Here is a 25,787-nt window from a genome sequence, read left to right as displayed (position 1 = left end):
CAATCTGCTTACAACCTCTGAACCAGTATAAGTAGAAATAAACTCCTTAAGAATATGTAGGAAGAAGATAAAAAACAACGAAAATAGTCATGGACAATGTGCTGAGCAATACTTATGGATCCCACTGTACAAACACCACTTGATGTCCTCCAAATTTTTCCATTCTTTCTAAAATATCTGAATTTGCAGGTCAATGGGAACCTTATGCAACTACATCAGTTAAAAATTGTAATTAAGAAACTTTTTAATGAGGTTATAAAGGTGGTGATTATTCCATTTAAAAAAAAAATCCATTTACAAAAACCATCCTCATATTTTATTTCTTGAAAGTGTACATATATATTTGTGACAAATATGTTCATCCTATAAAATTCTTTACAATGTACGTAGATATAGAGTTTTGATTTGTAAAGAAAGAGCACTTTATTATATTCATATAAAATCTTTTTTTTTTTTTTAGAATACTGGGATAGCTGTACAATGTAAAACAAAAGGAGGGAAACAACTTTAAAAAAAAATTCTGTTAAAATTAATTAGCAATAGATGAAATATCTAATGAAGTATCCAATTTAATACACTGTCATTAGCAACAAAAAGATTCATTTAAAAATATAGCAGATCTGTACTATGGAAAGAAAATTACAGGAAAAAAAATTACAAAGGTACAGCCTTAAAAAGATATGAAGCAATTTTTAAAAGTGAACACTACAAAGATGGCAGAATTAAGCAAATTATCGTTAACTTTTTTTCTCATTTTTGTTTCAGTTGATATATTTTGCAATGTACACCTTTGGTTTCTCTTTACAAATGTGAAGCATCCATAATTTCTCACCTCTGGATACGAACTAGACTAAATATCATACTTGCAGCATACATGCAAACAGTCGTTTTAAAAAAATAGTTCACTCACAGCTCCTGAACACGTACTCTATAACTTAAAATTACCACATTGCCATTGCAATGATTAGGCCCCCAAAAGATTTGCCCACAAATCTTGAAGTCTTTAAAATTCAGCATCCAAGGTGAACACCATGTCATCTTTCTTCGCCATTACACCACACTTCTGATATTCACCCACTTTCTTTTCGAAGAAATTGGTCTTGCCTTCAAGGGAGATGTGTTCCATGAAGTCAAAAGGGTTCTCGGATTTATAAACCTGGAAAAACATACAAATCCATTAATGACATGGAACTGCATTATGGGTATTGTCATTCTGTTCTCTTGTTTGCAGTATTAACTAGAGATGGCTAAATCCAGATAAAATTTTATCCAGATATTGGATATTTTGATATCTGAATCTACGGATTATCCACATATCAAAATATCAAAAATCAGAGTTGCCCAGCTATCAAAAATCAGAGTTGCCCAGCTATCAAAAATCAGAGTTGCCCAGCTATCAAAAATCAGAGTTGCCCAGCTATCAAAAATCAGAGTTGCCCAGCTATCAAAAATCAGAGTTGCCCAGCTATCAAAAATCAGAGTTGCCCAGCTATCAAAAATCAGAGTTGCCCAGCTATCAAAAATCAGAGTTGCCCAGCTATCAAAAATCAGAGTTGCCCAGCTATCAAAAATCAGAGTTGCCCAGCTATCAAAAATCAGAGTTGCCCAGCTATCAAAAATCAGAGTTGCCCAGCTTTCAAAAATCAGAGTTGCCCAGCTTTCAAAAATCAGAGTTGCCCAGCTTTCAAAAATCAGAGTTGCCCAGCTATCAAAAATCAGAGTTGCCCAGCTATCAAAAATCAGAGTTGCCCAGCTATCAAAAATCAGAGTTGCCCAGCTATCAAAAATCAGAGTTGCCCAGCTATCAAAAATCAGAGTTGCCCAGCTATCAAAAATCAGAGTTGCCCAGCTATCAAAAATCAGAGTTGCCCAGCTATCAAAAATCAGAGTTGCCCAGCTATCAAAAATCAGAGTTGCCCAGCTATCAAAAATCAGAGTTGCCCAGCTATCAAAAATCAGAGTTGCCCAGCTATCAAAAATCAGAGTTGCCCAGCTATCAAAAATCAGAGTTGCCCAGCTATCAAAAATCAGAGTTGCCCAGCTATCAAAAATCAGAGTTGCCCAGCTATCAAAAATCAGAGTTGCCCAGCTATCAAAAATCAGAGTTGCCCAGCTATCAAAAATCAGAGTTGCCCAGCTATCAAAAATCAGAGTTGCCCAGCTATCAAAAATCAGAGTTGCCCAGCTATCAAAAATCAGAGTTGCCCAGCTATCAAAAATCAGAGTTGCCCAGCTATCAAAAATCAGAGTTGCCCAGCTATCAAAAATCAGAGTTGCCCAGCTATCAAAAATCAGAGTTGCCCAGCTATCAAAAATCAGAGTTGCCCAGATATCAAAAATCAGAGTTGCCCAGATATCAAAAATCAGAGTTGCCCAGATATCAAAAATCAGAGTTGCCCAGATATCAAAAATCAGAGTTGTCCAGATATAAAAATGTATGCTTTATTCACACATTTATTGTTAATCTGTTTTACATGCTATCCACATATTCTTTTAGCAGTCATTTTATAATTTCACGGCATGGATTTTCTAGAAATCCTTCATCAAATCTGTTATATTTGGAAATTTCGATTATCCCGATATCTGTACTATCCAGATATCCAAATTATCAGTTGCATCCAAAATGGAGATTGGATAATTTGAAATAAGGATATCTATTATCCAGATTTTGTGGCCATCCCTAGTATTAACCTCAAAGTCTGACCTGCTTTCCAGCATACAAATTCAAATAATGTAATGCTCTAAATAAAATTGTATATCTCAAACCAGGGTTCTAATGGGTTCCGCTGCAGGACGGGAACCTTTTCTTCTCGCACAATTTAAATTTGGTCCAAGTTGCATATTGTTACATTGAAAAAAGGTTCCTGCACCGTATTTAAATTCTTCCGAAAAAAGGTTTCTGGACCAAATTGAAATTTAGTCTAGAAAAAAAGGTTTCCGGACCGAAATGAAATTCATTCTGGAAAAAAGGTTCCTGGACAGAATTGAAATGATTTAAATATGAAAAGGTTATACTGGCTAAAACTAGTTTAAGTGCTGATTTTCTCTCCCAGTCCGGGATTGAATTTATTTACAATTACAGACCAGACTTGACCGATTAAAAGTTGCCTTCAAAAAATGTCCGCTAGTACGTTTTACATTGGAATGTCACACTGCGGTTGTAGAAAACGTAGCGCAGGGAATAAATCAAAATGCTGTTGTTCTCTCGTCGATCAGATTCAAAAACTCCCTTGTCGAAGAGTTACTGTACATAACGCAATGGACTATATTAGTGTGGCGTCACATTGAGTTCAAACAAACCAGTCACGTGTTGGTCCGGCATCCGATCCAGGAACCGCAGCCAATAGGAGCCATCGATGAGGTAACGTGAAGTTGCTGTGTTCCCAGCAGATATTACAACAGGAAATGGCAGTGCTGCTACAACCAAATGAAGGAACGCACGCGAAAGAACGGGGCTATATGGAGAGCGGTAATGTGACTGCAGCGTTTGAGTTTCGCCCATTTCTACCTTAGATTCTCGAGACAGCCAGCACCTGGATTAGTCTTTCATGCTCACAAGTGGATAATTGTTTAACGTCAGGTCCGTATTCAATCCAAGTTGTGTATTGTTTCATTTCAATACAGAACTTGGACCCTATTTAAACTGATTCGGAAAAAAAGGTTCCTGGACCCTATTTAAATTGATCGGGGAAAAAAAGGTTCCTGGACCCTATTTAAATTGATCGGGAAAAAATGGTTCCTGGACCCTATTTAAATTGATCGGGAAAAAAATGTTCCTGGACCCTATTTAAATTGATCGGGAAAAAAATGTTCCTGGACCCTATTTAAATTGATTGGGAAAAAATGTTCCTGGACCCTATTTAAATTGATCGGGAAAAAATGTTCCTGGACCCTATTTAAATTGATCGGGAAAAAAAGGTTCCTGGACCCTATTTAAATTGATCGGGAAAAAATGTTCCTGGACCAAATTGAAATACTTTACAGATAAAAAGGTTCTTTACAGTCCAGAACCCATTTACGCTTGCAGATTTTCTCTCCTGAACCAGAATTGAATTTATTTAAAATTCCTGGACCTTTAACAACCCTGTCTTAAACTAATGATGATACAGTAGTCATTTCATGCGAAATCAACAAAGCACACAATCTGACCCCCTCCTTTCATGACATTTGGGGAGTTGAAACTATGCATGGAACTTACTATGAAAATTTTTAGTTTCGTTTGTATTGTAATTGTTAAATTATTCAAGGTCAGTTGCAGAAATTGCCCTTTCTGAGCTCGTTAACTATACTAAATGTGCTCTAACTCTGTCCCTATTTGACCTAGGAAGCTGAAATAAAGATTATTGTGTACGAATGGAACAAGCTTTCTAATGATATGTAACAAGCCTACCTTTGTATAAAAATAAAATAGTCACGTGACCTTCCCCTTTGACCTTTAATATCTCAAAACATGTCATCACCAAAAATCGTGAAAACATGTATTTCGCACATAATGCGAGATTGAACAAAGATTGAAGAGAGAACTCGCATTGATCTCTTCGTTCGAAAAGAGATACATGCTCGACATTTGTGACGAGAGTTTGTTTATTTCGTCACCAGAGGTAGCACTTGGAGCGTGTTCTACTCTGGGTACGGCTGGTATCGCCGCGCAGCGGGCACTATCAGAACTCTTTATATGATACATTCCTTGATACACTGTATGGGAACTATTTACGAGAGCCGGATTGGACTGTGGACTTTGGACTTGATGTGTCAATGGTGGGAGAGAAGGAGATGGACACTGGTTGTATGGTACAAAGTGCTGAGTCAGGTGTGAGAATTACTGGGGAGGGGGGAATAGACCTGTGCATGCGAACAGCTGTGAAGTGGTGACGGGGTGAATGTCTGGGGCAAGCTCGCCTGAGCGATTGCCTGATCAATTTCCAATTTCTCTTCCAACATACGTGAATTAATTAATTAACTCTAAAAGATATGAAAAATCAAAACTCTGACATGGGATCAGAAGATACAAAATAATATGTATAGCTGTGTGACAAAAGGCCTCATTACAATGTACTAGGGTGAGTCAAAAGTCCCTTAACAGTCCCTACAAAATGTATAGGAGTTATGCTGGGTACAATTGGTCATTACAGAAACATGTTAAGCCCAGGGGGAACCATAGTTGTATGTCAAGCAGAACTCTGAACTTTAATAATTTAACAAATACAAGACAAAAGAGACTAAAAATTTTCATAGTTACCATGCATAGTTTCAACTCCCCAAATTTCATGAAAATCTGACATGGTCAGGTTGAAAATTGAACATTCTGTGTTGATTTGGCATGGAATGAACTCAGTAGTTACAGATAATACCTAATTTTGATGAGTATCGATCAAGCTGTAAGGGGAAAAAAATATGAAATTTGAATTTTATAATGTGTAATTATTATTTCCCGTGGGTACCCCACCACCACATGCAGAGCGGAACATTTTTCATGATTGGCTACAGCGGTGCTGAGCATGATGCTTGCCGGAGCTAAACAGACATGCAGAATTACACAAGAGGGCATTTTGGGACGCAGCCAATGAAAATTTTCCACCCTAGAAACCTTGAAGTATCTGGCACTGAAATCCAGCTCCAATTTCAATACAAATCAATGGATGGGTCCAGTTGTGTCTTTAATCCCATTAACAGTTCAATAAGTAACCCCAGTGGCATATTTTGGCACACATAGGATATATACATTGTGGGTGACAAACTAGATCATGGTATGCCAAGGTTTGAGGGCCTCCCCAATGGAACAGTGGTAACGTTGTCAACTTGTAATCACACAAAGGGATGTGTGAAGGCACACAGTGGTTGATACCACTTTAAACTGCAGATCCAGTCCCGATTAGCTCTTCTGTACACAGTGAACTTAAAATCACCTTTCATTACATTCACAAACAAGTAAAAATAATAATTAACACACACCTTTGGACAATCCAGTTCAACAAGTAGCCTATCTGCAACAAATTCAATATACTTCTTCATGAGATCACAGTTCATTCCAATCATAGCTACAGGAAGGGCTTCAGTCAGGAACTCTTGTTCAATTTTCACTGCATCCTTGATTATATCTGTTATGCTCTCCACACTGGGCTTTTGCACTAAATGTTTAAACATCAAGCAGGCAAAGTCACAGTGAAGACCCTGAAAGTAAAAGGAGCATTTAACAAAATGAAGAAAAACTTAGGCACCAAAAATCTCTTGAAGATTGAGATCTGTCAAGCAACACTGATTTGCATTGTTTCTTTTGCAAATAGACAACAGCAAAATCTAACCATGTGAACGCTCTAGAACAGTGGTTCTCAACATTTTTCAGCCCAAGACCCACCTTGAAGGATATTACACTTCATGGGACCCATAAGCATGGGCGCTGACAGAATTACTTGTAGAGGTGTGCACCCAGTTAATAATTATACTAGCTGATTACACGGTGTTGCCTGGGTATTTATTTATCCCAATCTAGTATTAGACAGGAAAATAATGAATTCTAACTATAGTGTAACTCATTTTAAATGTGATCGTGAATGTCACCAATAAGCTTACACACTCCGAAAACTATGGATTCGACACTGATCTAGCTCATTTGTGGCATTTTATTTTTCACCTCCCATGACGATAGGTGATGAACTTGGAGTTGAACTGCATTGGGAGTGTCACGAAAACTATGGATTCCATTCGCGACACAGCCTGAATGTTAGACAACCCAAGAAACACTATTGTGCAGATTGCATCAAGTCGCGGATGTCTGTCTGTGCGGAATTTAATATCTGTGGTTCTAGATTATTTTCACACGTCACCCCTTCCCACCCCACCCCTAGGGATGCCAGGGGTGTCTTACCCCCAAAGTATTTATTTCCAGAATGCAAGTGATATGTGTACCAAGTTTGGTTGAAATTGCTCCAGGCGTTCGAGTTATGCCGGAACAAACAAATATACACATCCATCATTTGTTTTATATATATAGATAGATTTTTGCTAACATCAAGTACTTTAAGAAGCCCTTTTTTACGCTTGCTTAAAAAGCTGTAGCGCACGTGAAATAGTAAAATGAGCAAATTCCCAGTGAACTCTTAAAACCGCCGCAATCCATTTGTTCATAGGCACTTAGCTTTGTAATCCAAGTAGTCTCGCTAGCAATGTGAAATTAGGACAGTTGACACCTCTCTGCAACTCCCATACACAGGGCGGTCAGAAAAATCAAGCAACATCTTCAGTCAACATGCATGTGACACAGTAAGACAAACTAAAATGACATATCCCATTCACTTGAGTTAGCACCAAAGAAATGTCTGTAAAATCAATGGTAGTGTGAATAACAAAAATGTAGAGTTTAGACTATGTGCAATACGGGTTGAATTTAAATGATTAAAATAATATATCTTAGTAATTTAAGTGTAATAGGTTTTTAAGACACAGTAGTAGAAGAAAGCAAGACCAAAATTATGTTATGGATTTGCAATGCTCAGGAAGTTATTTTCTATTTCTTCCCCGAGAAACACATCCTATGGACGGGAGGTGTATGCACAAATTCCACTAGAATGGTGCGGTGTCACAAAACTTTCAGTTACAAAGTGAAAAATTATGGGAAACTGCCATTTCACTTTTAGTATTTTTTACAAAAATATTAACTAAAGAAATCCAACCTGGTACGTAATTTGTATTTGCGCCTGTTGATATATGTATTATATGCAGTGACATAGTGAAAACATGTGGGGTTTTAATATTGACTAAATTATTCCGTGCATAATACGCACTACAGTTTTTGGGGCAAAAATTTTGGAAAAAAAGTGTGCACATTATACATGAGTAAATACGGTATTTCAAAAGCAAAGGCAATTTCAAAAAGGCTTTGTAGCATCGGCCAGAGGTCCAGCTGACCCTTAAGTGCTAAGTTGTACTTGTTATTCAAGAGAATAAAGTTTACTCAACAATGATAAAAATAAATTTCAAGAAAAAAGGGAAATTAATTTTTGTTTCCTCCTGGCAAGTACAGAAAACACTTTATATTCAGACTTTTTCAAGGTTTCAGGACAGTGGAAACAGTGTTCGAAATATTAAATTAATGAAGAGATTCTTTCGGGATATTAGCCAGGCAAGTTCCAGAGAACTAACTTCACTCATCCTTAGGGATTGAAGTGAAAGCCTATCAAGAAGTAATGTGGCAGATATCCTAAGAGAATCTTCATTCCCCACCATAAAAGCTTCCAAAACTATTAAAATATGTAATTTTAATTATAAAATTCACTTGGGCCAAATAATGTAAACTTGAACAAAATTACAAATTTTGCACAATTTACTGGATAATTAATCAGCGAACGAGTTATGCTGTATTTTTTCACACTCTGATACCCAGAATTTGGAAAAGCATTTGAATTGATACTTCTGGTATCTAAATGATATGCAGTGACAATTTCACAAATAAACTTATGGTTCATTCTTCCTTGCATTTTTTTGTTCTTTCTTCTTGTGATAGATTTCACCACCTGTTCGGTAGCTTCATCAGGCATGTACTGTCCTGCTCCAGGTGGAGATATTCCTTTTTTCTCTGCTTCTTCAGCATGGGTGAAGTACTTCTCTTTTTGGTCATGCATCGGTATTTTGGCACTGTGGATTCCCGGTCCTGTCGTCTGCATCCGGGGAAAGGCTTTTGCTTTCACTTGAGTGTGCAGGCAGGCTTTTCATATGCGCTTATGGTTCGTGCTTGGATTTTTGAGGTTGGCGTGCGGGGAGAATAGATTGGGCAGGTACGCATATTTCTGATGGCAAGAACGCAAAAAACAAACCATAAGCACATTGCGATTGAAAGCAAACTCGTTCCATGGATGCAGATAAGACCAGGAACCCACAGCACCAAAATTCTGTGACCAAAAAAAGAAGCAACAAACCCATGCTGTAGGAGCAGAGAAAAAATTCCGCATCGCCACAAATGCAAGTGGGAGAAAAAGGAACTACACTACCTGCAGCAAGAGTGTACATACGTGACAAAACTAGCAGACAGATAGCAAAATCGATCACAAACAAAAACTGCACAGAAAGATGAACCATACGCTTATTAGAGTGATACTGCTAGCATCAGCTAAGCTCTAAGACAATCGATATGCATGTTATGCTGCTATAAATGCTCAAGACAAAGCTAACAAGATTGATATTTTTGGTTTGTTTCACTAAGCTTTTCGGCCATTTTGGCTAATTGTACAGATGAGGATGAGAGATGATAGAACACCCATGCTCAGGCTGGGATTCAAAGCTAAGGCACCTGACATCGTAGTGCACAGTGCTAACCACTCCACCATGGAGGCAAAAAGTTAACAAGAATGGCCAGATAGCTATGCAAGTTGGTTTTCCTTGAATCATACATGCAAACAATGTAAATATAAACAACTTACCTCGTCTCTTGAGATCAATTCGTTGCTAAATGTAAGCCCAGGCATGAGTCCTCTCTTCTTAAGCCAGAAAATAGCTGCGAAGCTTCCAGAGAAGAAAATTCCCTCAACTGCTGCAAAGGCAACGACTCTCTCCCCGAAGCTAGCCGATTCGTGGCTAATCCAGTTCAGTGCCCAGTCTGCCTTCTGCCTCACGCAAGGAAGAGTTTCAATTGCATTGAACAAGTACTCTCTGAAACAGGAAAGTCAACAACTCTCAGCACAAGCTCATCATCATGTAAGGAATGTACATAAAACAATCACATCTATCTAGCATCAAAATAATTCAAAAGAAAAAAAACTGTACTTTAGTATTATACAGACTACCTCATTTGTCTACGTTAAGTTAGGTTATATATAAATCATACAATAAGCAACCTAACCTAACCTAAGCAAATGAGGTAGTCCGTATAATACTAAAGTACCAAAAAAAACTATTAACGTAGTTACCAAATGTTGAGCAAGTATCAGTTAAGTTTTTCAGCACATGCTGGGATTCGATAAAATCATCAGAATTACACAAGATTGTATCTTGGAACATCAAAAAGTAGCTGATTAGTTTTATCTTCCTCAGGGTGGCCACCCTAGGGTCATTATAAAATTCAAGTATAATTCCCGGTTTTCAAGGCAAACTTTCCAAAAATTCAAGGGCACCAGCACATGTTTTCTCTATTTCAACCTTATGTATTACCGTCTCTCACCACACACACACACACACAAATATATTAACAATATAAAGATTCTGTGAGATTCCAGTGTATCAAAAAATTCTAATTCAATTCAATTGAACGGTTATATATTTAAGGTGCGGAATTTACATATGCCATTTCACATACTCATACTAGAAATTAGGAATGGGCCGATATGAAATTTTGGCCGATACCGATAAAGTACAGATATAAAATTTACCGATACCGATAACCGATATGCTACCGATCCGATTAAAATTAGAAATTGTCCTTGAAGAATCTGAAATGTTAATTGATCTACTTAATAAATGTGTGTTTCGAGGTGACCGCAGTGCAAAAGAGGTTGAATATTTAGACATTTACTTTTTTAGAAAGAAGGGCATTGAGATTATCCATAAAAATACAACAAAATGGCAGAATTTTGCACTAAAGTATAAGATATTTATTGATATATCAGATCGGTAAAATAATCTGTAATTTTACTGAAAAACTGATATGCCTATATCAGCCGATACCGATAGAGTACCGATTAATCGGTCCCATCCCTACTAGAAATACATCTACAAACACAAGTCACAAATGATATGGGATATAGTAATCTACAAAAAATTGTTACTTGTATAAGAATTTCAAATTTACCTAATCAACATCAATGTATTTTATCTTGTAATAATCTTCCATCAGATACAATTGTAGATTGTTCTGTAAAGGACACTAACACAGCAAACGGATTGAAAGAATTCTTTTTTATTTTCCAAGAAGCTTTTTCTTTTCCTTCCTTGATAAAAATAAAATCTAAACTGTGAAAAACTTGCCTCAGGGCATCAGTAAATATGTATAAATTCAATGGATTTGGAATTTTAAAAAAAAGTTGTAACTTTTCACGTCTACGGAGAAAAATTCAAGCAGAATTCATGCATCATTCCTGGAGCCAATAATTCACACAGAATTCCCAGAATTCAAGAAATTCCCGCTGAGTAGCCACCCTGTTACTATGCGTTTCAGCCACTTTTGGCTATCGCAAAGATGAAGATGAATAATGCTAAGATGAAATGACAATCACTAGGGGCATGCATTTTGTTTTTCACATGAATGTTCAAACAGTACCATTGAGCGAGTTGAGTGTGGTAAGAAAAAACAGAAAGTATCCCTCATAGTCTGAGTTGACTGATTTTCTAAACGGCAAGAAGGACGAAGATTTCTCCAGAGATGGTGGAGATACATCCTCCACTTGGTCCTACTGCCTAAAGTCCATGACTATACTGAAGAGGCAATTCGACAATAAATGGTTGTACAATAACAACAAATTCCGTAGATTAAATTTATTTGTCCCCCTAGTGGCAACCAAATAATTGTTGAGTCTTCTCGTAGATACCTTCAATCACTGCTCAGAAAAGCTGCCCAAAATTTTTCTTCGTTAAACTCAGGAATGTGAAATAACACATTGTAGTGTTAATTTTGCATGTTTTTAAAGGTGTGAGGTCAATTTTACAACCATGTCTTGTCAGAAAATTAGAAATAAACATGAAATTCAGTGTTTATTTACTGATGCAACACCTTCTGATGTCCGAATAATGAGTTATACAAATATCATAAAATTGATTAATTCTGATGTAAATATTTGAGAAGGAAAAATAGACCCCTTTACACAGGAATAAACTAAATAATTTGGTATGTAAATGTGCTCTTAGGAATGAAATGTTAATTTTGTGCAATAAGTATAGTTTTTAAATAAAATTTAGGTTTATGTTCAACATTTTAACACAAAAATGCCATTTTATATACCACTTTTAATCCCGAAATATGCAAAGTTTTTGTACCAAAATCTTTATCTTTTATTAACCTTAAATATTTGGCTCCAACAAATCTTTTATTTCACCACAAATACGTACGTGGCTAACAATCACAAATGCTCATAGACAGCACACAGGTCTCTCAGAGGATGTTAATGGGTGACAGCCCAGATGCCAGAGCCTCGTTATTCTGGAAAATTTTGTCCAGATTGCCTTCTGAAAGGTCACACCACTTACACCCTTACATTAAAAAAAAAAAAAAAAAAAGTTTTCCATTGCAAATTCACATTCTTATAAAAAAAAATTGACCCAGTCTTTTAGACTGGGTTTAGTTTATTTTCTTTGTATCTCCTGAACCTAGAGACCGATTGCCGCATTCCCCAAAGTACCTTCATATAGACTCCCCAACTGGCCAGGTTGTTGTTCCATTCCTTACTCAAAAAACTTTATTTCATCTTCCTAGGCCAAATAGGGCCAGAGTTCGGGCACATTTAGTAGAGCTAAACGGGCTCAGAAAGGGCAATTTCTGAGAACTTTGATTAATTAATTTAACTTACAAGACAAACATGACTAAAAATTTTCACAGTTACTAAGTTCCATGCATAGTTTCAACTCCCCAAATTTCATGAAAATCTGAGATTGTCAGGTTGTGAGCTGTGTTGATTTGGTATGGAATTACTCATAATTTGTTTTATATATTTGAGTATAAAAAATAAATAAAAAATATTCAAAATTAATTTTTTACAAACTTTTTCGATGCAAATCACTTCTAATTTTGCATAATTTCCAGGATAATTATACTCTCGAAAGTGTCTCACGGCATTCTTGCGGAGTCCGTGAAAAACCATTGCATTGATCAGCTCAACCCTTAACTTTTCACTTTATAAGAGAATAATGGCACAGTTATACTGGGTCTTTTAAAAGAGGCCCCGTGGAAAATGTGCTCCTTACATGTAGGCAAACCTGGTACACCGAAGAGAAGAGCGGGGTAGAGAACAGTTCAGGATATCTGTGCCAAGCAGTTTAGACAATTTGACATAAACGTAAATGAATTAAACATCTCTTCTGTCAATTCAGTACAGCGTGACAACAACCTACCTAGAAGAGGTGCTGGAAGTGTCCTCCGTTGACCTCGAGGCACGTGTGCAGACGATACCACATGTTCTGAAAAAGCACGGGCGAGGACATCCTGCGGGATGCCCTGGATAGCTGTGAAAATATTGTTCTGGAGTTCTTAGAGTGTGTGAGGGTTGTTGCTATACACTTGTCCCTTTAGAAATCACAGGGTGATAAATCTGGAGAACGAGCTGGCCAAGGTTGGTTCGTGCCACGGCTGATGACGCGATCAGGTGGGAACACTGACTCAACAGTCTCATGGAAGAACACTGGGATGATGCGGAGTGACAACACGGCACACCAGACACAGTTTCTGGGCGTGCAGTGGAACCTCCATGAACACGTGTGTATTGTCACCTGACCAGTGTCGCGTGTTCTGGGAGTTTATGTAGCCTGACAGATGGAACCATGCTTCATCGGAAATGAACAAGTAACCATCCTGCAGCACCTCCGGAGCAATATTGGACAGAAACCACTCACAAAACTGCACGCGAGCTGCGTTGTCCACATCCCGCACCTGATGCATCACTGTAACTTTGAATGCGTGCAAGTTCAAGTCCTGCTTCAGGATCCGCATAGCGGTTGACTGGGTCACCTGCAACTGTTGTGCCAAGCGCCGAGATGATTTTCGTGGACTGTGTATCATTAGCTGCGCTGCGTTGACCACCTTTGCCTCAGTGCAGACAGTCTTTGGATGCACTTTTGGCCTATTCAGCACGGATCCGGTTTCCTGCCATTTTGCAATCAGTTTTTGCATTACTGATCTGGTTGGGGCCTTCGCTGGAACTCCATTCACCGCGAAATCAGTCGTAAACAAATCTGCACACTGTTTCCAAGAACCGAGGAGTGCATACGTCTCGACAACAAAAATACGCTGCTTCACCGTTAACACCATGCCAACCCATGGAACCACACTCAACTTTCCTCGCTGCTCAACTACACTCAACTGACCTGCATGCTGCCTGATTCAAGGTCATCATTGGACACATTCTTTTCAATCCCCCTTTATGTCATGTTGTTGATGGCACCAATATCCTGGACTGTTCTCTACCCCACTCTTCTCTTCGGTGTACCAGGGTTGCCTACATGCAAGGAGCACATTTTCCACTGGGCCTCTTTTAAAAGACTCACCCAGTACAACGTTAACATTTTATGGCCTTTCCAACCACATGCACCATGAAAATGTCCTTCACCATCCATTCTGATTACATGAAAGCTTTCAAGAACAATGAACTGAATACTTATACAGGAGACATGGTGTTTGCATATGGTTACGAGCTCTTCTAATACATTTCTTGTAAAAAAAAAAATGCAGACAGGCTACTATAGTAAATACAGTATAAATAAACACTTTCATGAACCACATATTTCAGTGATTTAAATTTGAGAAAAATCAAGAACTAATCATTAAATTTTATTTAAAAAAGTGTGCGATAAAAATGCTAGAAAGTAACGGAAGAGCATGGTATAATCTTCAACACAAACCTTTCAGCTGGATCCTTTATGTATGTATCAATGAGGAGACTATACATTTCTGAATGTACATTTTCCATTGCTATTTGAAAACCATAAAAACAACGGGCTTCAGTAACTTGAACTTCCTGGCTGAACCTCTCCACCAAATTTTCATTGACAATTCCATCGGAAGCAGCAAAAAATGCCAACACGTGGGAAATAAAATGCTTCTCTTCTGGTTTCAGTGTTTCCCAATGCACCATGTCCTGGAAGGCAAAAAAAGTCTTATCCATTCTAAAAATATAGAAAAAGAGAGCTTTTAAACTATACGTGACGAAGATCAACATTTTAGCAATTTGAACTTGGGCTGAAAAAGTGTATTAAAGTAGTCCAATGAAATTATACTGTTTATTGATTTGGTTTATTCTACTTCGCTTTTCTGCACTTCTGGCTAATCATGAAGGTGAGAATAGTGATGGACTGAAAATGTGATGAAGGGACACTCGCAAACTAAAGAATTATTATTGTAATTTAGTTATGAAATTCACATTGTCACATCAGACATATGGCGCAGTGGTAGCAGCATTGCCTTGTAATCAAGGGGTCCCGGGTTGTGGAGGCACATAGTGGTTCGGATCTCACTTTAAACTGTAGGTCGTCCCGATTAGCCTGATGGCTGCAGACAACCACTCTCGGAGTAGAGTTGCACCACTCACAGACAGCGGTCTGGAGTTAATTAGAATGAAAGTGTCGACCACGCAATGCATCCTTCACTTTGTCGAACAGTGCATAATCCAAGGGGGCTAAATCTGGTGAATACGCAGGGTGTGGGAGCACCGTAAATCCCATTGTTGCAAATGCCTATTGAGTTTGGCGGCTCGTATGCAGCTTCGCATTGTCATGCTGAAGAATCACCCCGAGAGCCCATTTTCCTTGCTGCCTCTGCTGAACTCTGCGTCGCAGCTTTCGTAGAGTTTCACAGTAGCTGTCGCTGTTTACAGTTTGGGTAGTGGGAAGCCAGTCCACCAGCAAAATTCCATCTTCATCCCAGAAAACTGTACCCATTTGCTTCTTGGGAGTGAGAGTGGAATTGCCTTTTTTTCTCTCTGGAGTTTCGAAGAGGAACCAAGATTCGTCGCCAGTCACCAGTCTTTCGAAAAAATGTTCTCTAACGATGTGTTGTAACGACGCAACAATTCTCTGCACATGTCCACTCACTGATTCTGCTGATCTGTCAGATTGCAAGACACCCACTGGGCACAAATTTCCCTCATTTGCAGATCCTCATGAAGGCTTGCATGCAGAGTTGCTCGCCCAAAACCAGTTTCACGTTGCAGTTGTTCAAATGTTACACGTCGATCTCCCATAATCAAGTTGGAATGCTGACACCTTTGTCCACACTTTTGTTTTCCCTTTTGAAATTTTGAACCCACTCAAACACTGTACTCCGTGAAGGCGCTGACCCACCACAAACGGCCACAAGTCTGCGATAAATTTCAGATGCCGAAACACCCTATTTAAACAGGAACCACGTAGTCCACCTCTGACCACGAGAATCACCTTCCATTTCGTAGCTTGTCCAAGTATTCACTCACACCCGTTCACGTTATATGCCAGCAATTCTCTGGTAGTGGCGCTAGCAGACCCATCTTGTGGTCGAATGTAGAACTATGTCCGACCGTTAAGCAAAACAAAATTCGCTTGACAGATGTTATTTGCAATGCAGTGTTACCAGTCAAATTCATTTCCAAATGACCCATATGGCAAGCATATTTAGTTTCTGACGGAAGCACAAAATGTGAAATAACACACTGTAATGTTAATTTTTCATGCTTCTGAAAGGTGTGAGGTGCATTCTCCTACCCTGATTTGTCACAAAATAATACAAAATTAACTGCAAAATGCGAAATAGACTCAAACTGAAATTTAGAGTTTATTTACTGACGTGACACTTTCTGAAGTTTGAATTATCCTGAGAGTTATGCAATTCACAGAAAATTGTTTAATTCTGCTGTAAATATTTGAGAAGCAAAAATCTATTCCTTTACACAGAATTAAACTTAACACTTCAGTAACTACATAAATGTTATATTAGAAGGGATATGTTTATTTTGTGTAATAAGTGCAGTTTTTAAATCAAATTTAGGATTATATTCACAATTTTAAAACTAAAATGTCATTTTACATACCGCTTTTGATCAGATTTTTCACCACTATATCACCAAAATTTTATTTTATTTACCACTTTTGAACCCAAAATTGACTGTTTTTGTACCAAAATTTTGCATTTTTATTTACCCAGTACGGTCTACTTATAAGCTAAGAATCCAGAATCGCTGATATCCAAATATGTCCTATGAACCCATGGAGGTTTGAACATAAAATTTAACACATTTCCAATGCAACATTTGAATTTGTATAACTTGTTTGTACTCTAATATTTACTTCCAATTACTGGAAAAAAATCATTGTTTAGGTGTAAAAATGTGAAAATAAAATACAATTTCCTTAGAAAACTTGGACTAGCCATGCCAGGAACTGTCACCCAGTCAGGTTTTAATCTTTATTTTTAAATGAAGTCACATTCAGATTGCAATAGTTAAAGAATACAAGCTGACTTCCTCAAATGATTCAAATGACTAACCTTAGACAAGTCAACCTCTTCAACTGTCCAGAATGAAGCCTCTGCCTTCTTGTACATTTGCCAGATATCATGGTACTGGATCGGGAAGATCACAAACCTCCTTGGGTTGTCCCTCAACAGAGGTTCAATGCTGATGTCATAGTCTTTTGTGAAACAATTCTCCTTTTCTTTCTGCTCCTGCACAAAAAATATAAAAATTAAGCATTTTATATGTTGTACAACCAGCAGCAATGATACTACATATGAAATTATCCTTGAGATTCTCTACAACATTTTGATGGGCAACTTGCCTATTGCATTTACCACTGGCTGTGCGATTAGCATTAAACTGTTGTTTTCTAAGACAGTGGATTTTTGCCATGGCGTTCCATATTTACATTCTATGTACATCTTTGTACTGATTGGCTGCAAACTGCACGGTTTCTATCCTTCAATATACTGCAGACGATAGGGTACAAGCGACACATGAACCTTCCCTAATGCCTAACGTCCACCTTGACAGGGAGGAGCTCCCTGGTATATAAGCACACAGAGCAACTACGTGGGCACACTCTTGTAAGTTCTTACTTAACCTAGTAGTCATAGCGTTCTAGGACTACCCAGTGCTCAGGGGAGAGTCTTGGAGTTAGGCAAGGTGAGCGAGCGGTGGTGTGCCTTCAATATACAGTCCTTTACCATCCATTCACCTAAATAAAATACATGTGGAGAGATTATCAGTCATTGTGATTTCCTGCTTGCCTTATCCCAGTACGGTATTGGGTCTCCAAGTGGAGTTATGGAATGCAACGATCCAGCATACTCTTGTCCTGTAGCGCATGCCGTTACCTCAGGGAGAAGAGATACTAAAATACATTCACTTACTGTACTCTTTTCTTATGAAATCTTAAGTAAAAGGTGTCTCAGAAATATTTTAGTTTCTAAAATTTAATTTTTTTGTATAAAGATAAATTCATTACCAAAAGAAAGCTTAAACATTAAATTTTTATTTGTGGAAAAGAGTATTGGACAAATGTTGACCGTTCATGTTTTCACAGGGTGGAAATTCATATCCTTGCGAATAATGGCATGAACTGTCAACTTATGCTAATTTAAAGAAGCTGCTTTTTCGTATTGCTCAATTTAAATAATGCTGTCTCCAGTCTCATTGTCATAGTGCTTCCAGTGTTTGCAAACTTTCTCACCCAATATTTAATTAAATTTGCACTTGGGAAGTCTATCATTCCTGCCAAGTTATAATGATGCCAGTACAAACTATTCACCACAACATAAGAATCATCATTTTTAAAAAATGCACGAACACAAAAAGCACATTGCTGCCCCGTAAAGCGCTCCATGGCAATTAACTATTAACAATGTTGCCAAGCATTTGCGATCTATCTCATTTCTCCATAATGTGCGAATTGCTCCAGAGAACAGATTCAAAAACTAAAATATTTCTGAGACACCCTTTACATCAGCTTAGGTAACTAATGCAAAGAAAACTCATGTTCTGAGCTGAGGTTAGTCACTGCAATGGAACAAATAAGCATAATGAAAAAATGCGACATATTTGTTAAGAAAAAAGCACATTAACCATTCATACACATGAATTGCCATTTACCCCTTTAATGTGATTGTTTTTTCAATATTTGCCTTTCACTTGGCTGAGGTTACTAGAAGACAGTTATGAAGACATGTGTCCGACAGTCGATTCTTCAACTTTGATTCAACATATATCATTTTGGAAAAGAGGTGTTCACAGGCGTAAGTGATACCGAATAGAGGACAATGATAGGGCATAATTGTACAGAGAAGGAAATTCTGACCCTTTCACATATTTTGAGTTCACTGGTATGAATTTTTAAAAAACTATTCTGTTATTCCATTGCGGGCTTGAGCAGGCTGCTAAATTACAGCCAGAGTGCCAGACGACAATCCACATGCTTGTACAGGATGAATAAAAAATCACGTTTTTTTCATTGAACCCAGAAAAATGACTAGAACCACCACATCTCCACAGGAACTGTACCCATTTATAAAACCTATAAAAAATACCTTAGAAATTGTATTTCTTTAAAAAAACAAAATTAGTTTGTGAATAATGTATCTGCTTAAACTATTTTTGAAAGCTAAAGGCTTTGGAACATTTTCATTAAAACCAACGAGCAGTGTGCACTGTGTACACACATTCATCAGCCCAATCTAGATGGTTACACATTTCAACACAGACTCGTCTACTCCATCGATTTGGTGCATGCACCACGTTCTGGAGCAGTATAGCATGTGGTGTATGATCATGTGGTGAGTGCTAACTACTGTTTGACCAGCGATCCGAGAGGTCTCGAGTTTTCTGCGCATGATAGAAGTAGCAGAGTCCAGTCGTAAATTGGGGGAGTTTGTGGAGGCGCTTCTCTGAAACGCGAGCAGCGCGAGTGTCACGTGGGGAAAGAAAGCAATGTTGCCAACCGGAGAATATTGACACAAGATATTGGAAGTGCTCTGGCCGTGGAGAGGCATCTTTGCAAATGCTGGTCTTGAACATAGCGCAAGTTCGCCATCTTTGACCCAATCTCAGAGGAAGCCGACCGGACCCGTATCTGGTTTCGGGCCAGGTCTGGAAGGATGGGGGGGCATGAAAAATGAAAGTCAACCAAAAATGATGTATTTCACACATATAATTTCATTTTAGCCACAATAATGTGTGTTAATTATTGCATTATCACCATAAATTCACATTTAAGCAATGTTTTTTTCATGGAACTGCACTATTTTTGGAGAAAATGTGCCTTTTTTTGCCCCACTGGAAAAAAATACCTTGTATAAGTGAAACTGCAATTCTTTACCCTGCTATCGTTCTATTTTAAATTGTAAGAAGGACAAACGACATGATTGTGATACAAAACAAGTCCTTGTCACAATCCTTTACTTCTGTGCATGTCCCTCAGTTTTCGATAGTTATGTTCTGGTGGGTAAGCATCCTCGCAGATTGGTAACACTGTTCAACGTGCAACCCCGAACCGCATTCTCCCGCCTGCCTACCTCTCACGAACTTCTCCTTTTTCTTGGCACTTTGCCAACTGGAGCTCTCGGATCGCTGGTCAAACAGTAATCAAATGAATGTTGAAAGCAGTAGACAGGCATTTGTTGATTCTTCTGAACTTGAACACCGCTATTCGTCTAGTTGGTCGAACGTAATTTTCTTGCACCAGCCTGACACCGGGGTACATCTGCACTAAACAGTGTCAAAAAGTGCATCGAACTAGGAGCTGAACTTTTATACCACAAATAAAAAATTATCATGCTCAACTCATGACAATTCCACATTTTTCGAAAGGAAACACCCATCTCCAACTAGTAACGCAAATTTAGGCATAAGCTTCATTTAAAATTAATTATACTTACATTTCTATTTGTACTATGTACATTGGAATTACTTTCCCCTAGCACCTTAATGTTTTTCTGATGATCCTGCAATGAAGTAATTGTATTAGAACTTTCAAACAGCAAATTTCAAAATATAATTATGACATGAATATAATGGGAGCTCATGACTTGGAACAATGGCAGTTACAGTGAAAATAAAATTGAAACTGTGTGTGTGTGTGTGTATATTACGGATGGGTAAAATGTATCGTTTATCGGTATTAGCTACGAATCAGTAGTATAACCCGGTCATGGGAACCTACAACAATGACTAGGGGTTAGTCTTGCTGACCACACGTCATTCCGTAACTGGTTGGATGATCTTCACGCTGGTGGGAGTGAGGCCAACAGTCAGTAAGTATGTAGACCCTGACCCTCACTGCCTGTTGCACCATGGGTTATTTATTACAGACTTGATAGCAGCATAAACAGCCTGCAATTTACTGTAAATTTGCCTCCCCCTTGGAAGAATACAGTAGCAGGGTGTCTACCAAAATAACAAATAAAAAAATTCTTGACTTTTTCATTAATTTCTCTTAGGCCCTAACATTTATACTTTGAAATTAAGAAAATAATACATTTATTGGTAAATGTCTGTTATATCGGAGACACATTTCTATCTGATATTTTCAGTTTCAAATGGTTCATACTTACCAATTGTGCATTGCGGAACATCGTTGAAGGTGCCATTATACAGTGGCCGCGGTGGCTCAGTCTGTAACGTGTCTGACTACCATGCTAAAGGTCCCGGGTTGGATCCCCGGCCGGTTCAAATCCGGGAATTTTTCTAACGCTGGAAGCAGCCCCAGCACCCACCCAGCGTCAAATAACATTGGTACCTGGGGGAAACATTGGAACCTGAAAGAAAGTGTGGGGCATTACCCCCACACCCCCTACATGCCTTCATGGCATGGTGCTATACACAGGGGAGCACTTTACTTTTTTTTATTATGCTTTTTACACGAAAATAACTACAATTTTTCACATTAAGAGTAATTCTTTTGGGTCCTTTCTTCCGTTGCCGAACATGCAATATGACGTGCACAGCTGTGGAGCGTCGTGCTTGTGTTTCGTCGATTTGGAGTGGGTATGCAGTGTTTCAACGGTACTAGTTCACTATCCTTCGGACATATTTCTTCATTTCTACAGAAGAAACTACTTACCGTAATAAGTTCCTGTAGTATTGTCCAACATCTGGAAGGTGTTTTGTGGGAATGTTCCATAGCGGAAATTCAACCATTGACGCATAGCCCCACGAACCATTTCCGGTAAGGTTAGGTAGGGTCACAATAGGTTACAATAGTTAAAAATTGGTTTCGAAAAAAATATGCGTAGCCCCACACACCATTTTCGCATAGCCCCACAAACCATTTGCGGAAACGTACGTTCTTCAGTTACAAAAACGCTTTTTTTTTTAAAAAAAAAAATGATCAAAAAAACGTGAATACACGTTAAAAAATGATCCACGAAGCAGATAGGTAAGTACAAATGTCAAAAATTGACAAAACTCAGAAGTTATAGGTGTCCGAAGGATAATGAACATTTAACAAAAAAAAAATTGGGACTTTCGACGCTCTTGCCATCTGGAGGTACATAATTGAAACAACGGCATAATGTTGTAGCGGTGAGAAAATACCTCCACGAACTTTCAAAATGCAACAGAAACTCATTTCCGTAAGTAGTTGTGTCTCCAATATAACAGACATTTCCCCTTTTATTTAATGAAAAAACCCAACCACAAAGCCGGTCAAGATGAAAACTGAAGATGTACTTTAACAAGAGATTTAGACTTCCTTTAATTATTATAAATAATATAATAAATAAATAACTATGCTCTTCAGCCTTAGAAGGGCCTTGGCCTATCTCCCTCCCACAATCCTACCTATAGGTGTGAAGATCTTCAACAAGTAACGTGGCCAGTATGTCGAACCCTCAACCATTTAGGAGATTTCCCAGACAGGGTTATGCTTTAATTATTAATGCATGTAAAAATTAATGCTTCAGACTACTTCATCCTGGATGGAGAATGGTCACATTTCATTTAATATTTTTTACAGAATTTCACACATACAAGAATAATCATTAAGAAACCGTGAACAAATCTTCACAACTCAATACCATTTTATATTTCCTAATATTCAATTATATCAAAGGAGCGAATGCAGAATATAGAGAATATCTCCAATTTCGTTAATATTTGGTATACTAACTAAATTTGGCCTTCTAATCACAAATCTGTAGTTAAAATGCGTGGGTCACGTCTGGAAATCGTGAAAAAAGCTGATGTAAGTTGAGATCTATTTTTTTAAGCTGTATCGCATTGTTTTACTAACAAAATTTTAACTAAGCTTGCTTTACCTAACCGGAAATGGTTCATGCGGCTACCTGTTCATAATGTACTGATCAGAAAGCCAAAATTAGTTAATCTACCAAATATTAACGAAATTTCAAGATACTTTCTTACCCTAACCTTACAAGAAATCTTTTCCCAATGAGCACATATTGTAACAAAATATAAGTTTTGTTGCCTCACTGAGCAAGATGCTATTTTTCTAGAAGAACAATCCAACACCGTTGCCAAACCTACCTCTAATCAAAGTCCACATTCCACATGCTCTGCAAGTAAAGAAGGAACAGTGTGGCAATGCTGTAGACAGCCCAACGAATGCCGAACATCACTTGTTCATATCATCAAACATGGTTGTTATGTTTCTGTATGGAGAATGATTGCAGTAGTGAAGAATGTAATTTTGCAACATATATAGACGTAAGTGTACAATTTTTACACATGACCCTCAAATCTTAACTCCAGATACGTTACCAGGACTTCATATTTACAGAGTATAAGAAGTAGGAAAGGAATTTGAGACATTCTTTATATTGTGCATTCATACCATATCAAATCCCAGTACAGGTATATAACAAAGTAAATTCAATGTACTGTAAAAAAGAATAGGGTACCAGTTTCATAGATCACACATATTAAAATTGGATACTTTGTGTTTCGCATGGTTCGTACTTACCAATAGTGTATTGCGGAACATAGTTCAAGGTGCCATTTGCTTTTTACACGAAAACAATTCTTCACAGAGTAATTTTTCTTATTCCTTTCTTTGCTTCCTTACTGCGGGCAAAACTTGACTACTGAAGTGGGTATGTAGCGTTTCCAACCTTCACCGAAAAATACCTACTATCGTGTTAAGTCACGTGTGCAAATTGTACATTATGCACGGATCGCTTAAGGATAGCCCCACAAACCATTCCAATAAGGTTAGGCAAACAAAGTTAAAAAAAATTGGGTTCGAAACACTGACAGGGGGTTACGTCATCAAACGTAAGCAGCATCTGGTTCACGGGTAATGGTTCCAATTGTTTTATGATTTCTCCTAGCACAAAGACTAATTATCGTAGAATTTTGAAAATCATTGTAACACGAAATTTGAACCTGCCTTACAGTAATGAGCACTGTTTGGACTCGAAAAAAGTTATTTATGTTGAAAAAAAAAACTTGAAAATTACCTTACGCACTTCTCATGGACAAGATATTCTCAGTCGACAAGCGACAATAAATATCGTAGAAGCATGGGAATGAATGTACAAGTACATCGGAACCTTAGTAGAATGCATTTAGGGACTTTATTTTAATGCTAAGGGAACCTAACCTAACCACGAAAGCATATATTGAATAAAACCTTAATCGCTAAAACTCCACAGTATGTGTTAACAGACGTACATCGAAATCAAACCATGTAAAAATTGCATTCGTAGCATGATGAAATCGCAATAAAACAAAAGGAACTTGAGCCGATGAACGCTTTTGTATGGTTGGAACTATTTCAAAACATCACAGAAGCCTCCAGAATGAAATTCCTGTAAACGCGCGGAAATAATCTTCATGGGCCCTTCGTACTCTCTTCCACCTACAGGCAGCAAATATTACGGTAAAACTACATTTTTACCAATATTACAAACCACACTGTAATTTGTACCTAACTTAAAGTTAACATTTACAAACTGATAATTGAATGTAAACTATTAATACCGTACTTTCATTTCTTTTCATTCTCAAGTTTTCGGTCCAAGTTGTTTGTATACGAATTGGAATCTGTGTAAATGAACAAAGCTATATCGGAACGTCTTTCTATGTGGAAGAATATATCAATAAAATTAAATTATTGTCTTGTCGCAACACCGTTAGAAGTGAAATTCCGAAACAGAATGACGACCATGTGTGTACAATTTGCACCCTGTAATTGTTAGCAAATATTCTGAAAAGGAATTCTAAACATACAGCTTTACCTTGCTATCCAAAACAGTGAGCCCTTGGAATTTTGAGACAACATTTTCCTTGTTAGTGCCACGAATGGGAGACATGATGAACAGTACAAGTTCTTACAAGGTTCTTCCTTCTGCTACTTTTCAACTGCGACTGCTTGGATTTCACAAATTTTCCGCGCATATTGCGAAGTTGGCGCGTTTTTTCAAAACCAGCCACTCAAATTCAAGGACGTCAGCTGAAAGGTTGGTGAAAGTGATTATGACCGGAAACTCCAACTAAGGTGCGCTCAAAAATTGCTAACATCTGCTCAACAATGTTGAATCTAATACTGATCAGATTGTGGGGAACGGGATGAGAACGGGAAACTTTTAAAATCACAACGTTCGGGACATAAAAGAATCCTTAGCGAGAGTCGGGACAAAAAATATACAAAATACCCCGATATCGAATATCCTACATCATTCCCCACCAAGTCATTGTTTTTTAACAGGTGTGGACCAGTGGCGATTTCTCTGGGTGTGTAAGTCGTGTGTCAACGGTCAAAGGAAAATGAAATAAAGAAGAAAGTATCTGTACTTTTATAAATTACGATTTTGAGCGTTTTTCTTCAATTGTCAGTCTCGAGCGCCCGGTAGTTTTCAAACGCGGCGCAGCGCGCAGTGGTTGTCAGGCAGGCAGATCGGTCCCTGACTGCCAGGACGTTGGAGAGGAAATACAACGTCTTACCACTGCCAAAACATAGGATGACCGCGCATGCGCACCCTGCCACCCACCACCATGGTTAGCTTCTCAAGGCGTTGTATTTGTTTCCAACGCTTTGGCTTTCATTCATCCCGCGTTTTGCGTTGTTTTGCTCGTAATAGTTGTGCATTATTTTTTAAACGTGTGGTGTGAAGTGATGTGATTATTTTAAGATGGAGAATAGTGAAAGTGATGTGCAAAAGTATTTAAATAATTCAT

The 25,787-nt window shown here is 38.0% G+C and overlaps 1 protein-coding gene across 1 annotated transcript; it reads right to left on the bottom strand.

The window, feature by feature from the left end:
• Nucleotides 1-781: 781 nt before the first annotated feature.
• Nucleotides 782-25,081, bottom strand: RnrS (ribonucleoside-diphosphate reductase subunit M2). The gene is made up of 7 exons (XM_083143576.1): nucleotides 24,848-25,081; nucleotides 20,528-20,593; nucleotides 17,147-17,323; nucleotides 14,533-14,768; nucleotides 9,414-9,642; nucleotides 5,953-6,171; nucleotides 782-1,156 (listed from the first exon to the last, which is right to left on the bottom strand). The coding sequence occupies exons 1-7, from the start codon at nucleotides 24,920-24,922 to the stop codon at nucleotides 1,004-1,006; spliced, it is 1,155 nt and encodes a 384-aa protein (XP_082999702.1). The 5' UTR covers nucleotides 24,923-25,081; the 3' UTR covers nucleotides 782-1,003.
• Between the last annotated feature and the right edge of the window lie 706 nt (nucleotides 25,082-25,787).

Source organism: Lepisma saccharinum, chromosome 22, assembly GCF_977018435.1.
Source record: "Lepisma saccharinum chromosome 22, izLepSacc3.1, whole genome shotgun sequence".
Lineage (NCBI taxonomy): Eukaryota > Metazoa > Arthropoda > Insecta > Zygentoma > Lepismatidae > Lepisma > Lepisma saccharinum.
Note: the sequence above shows the minus strand (reverse complement) of the source record. Positions and strands in the feature narration are given on the sequence as shown.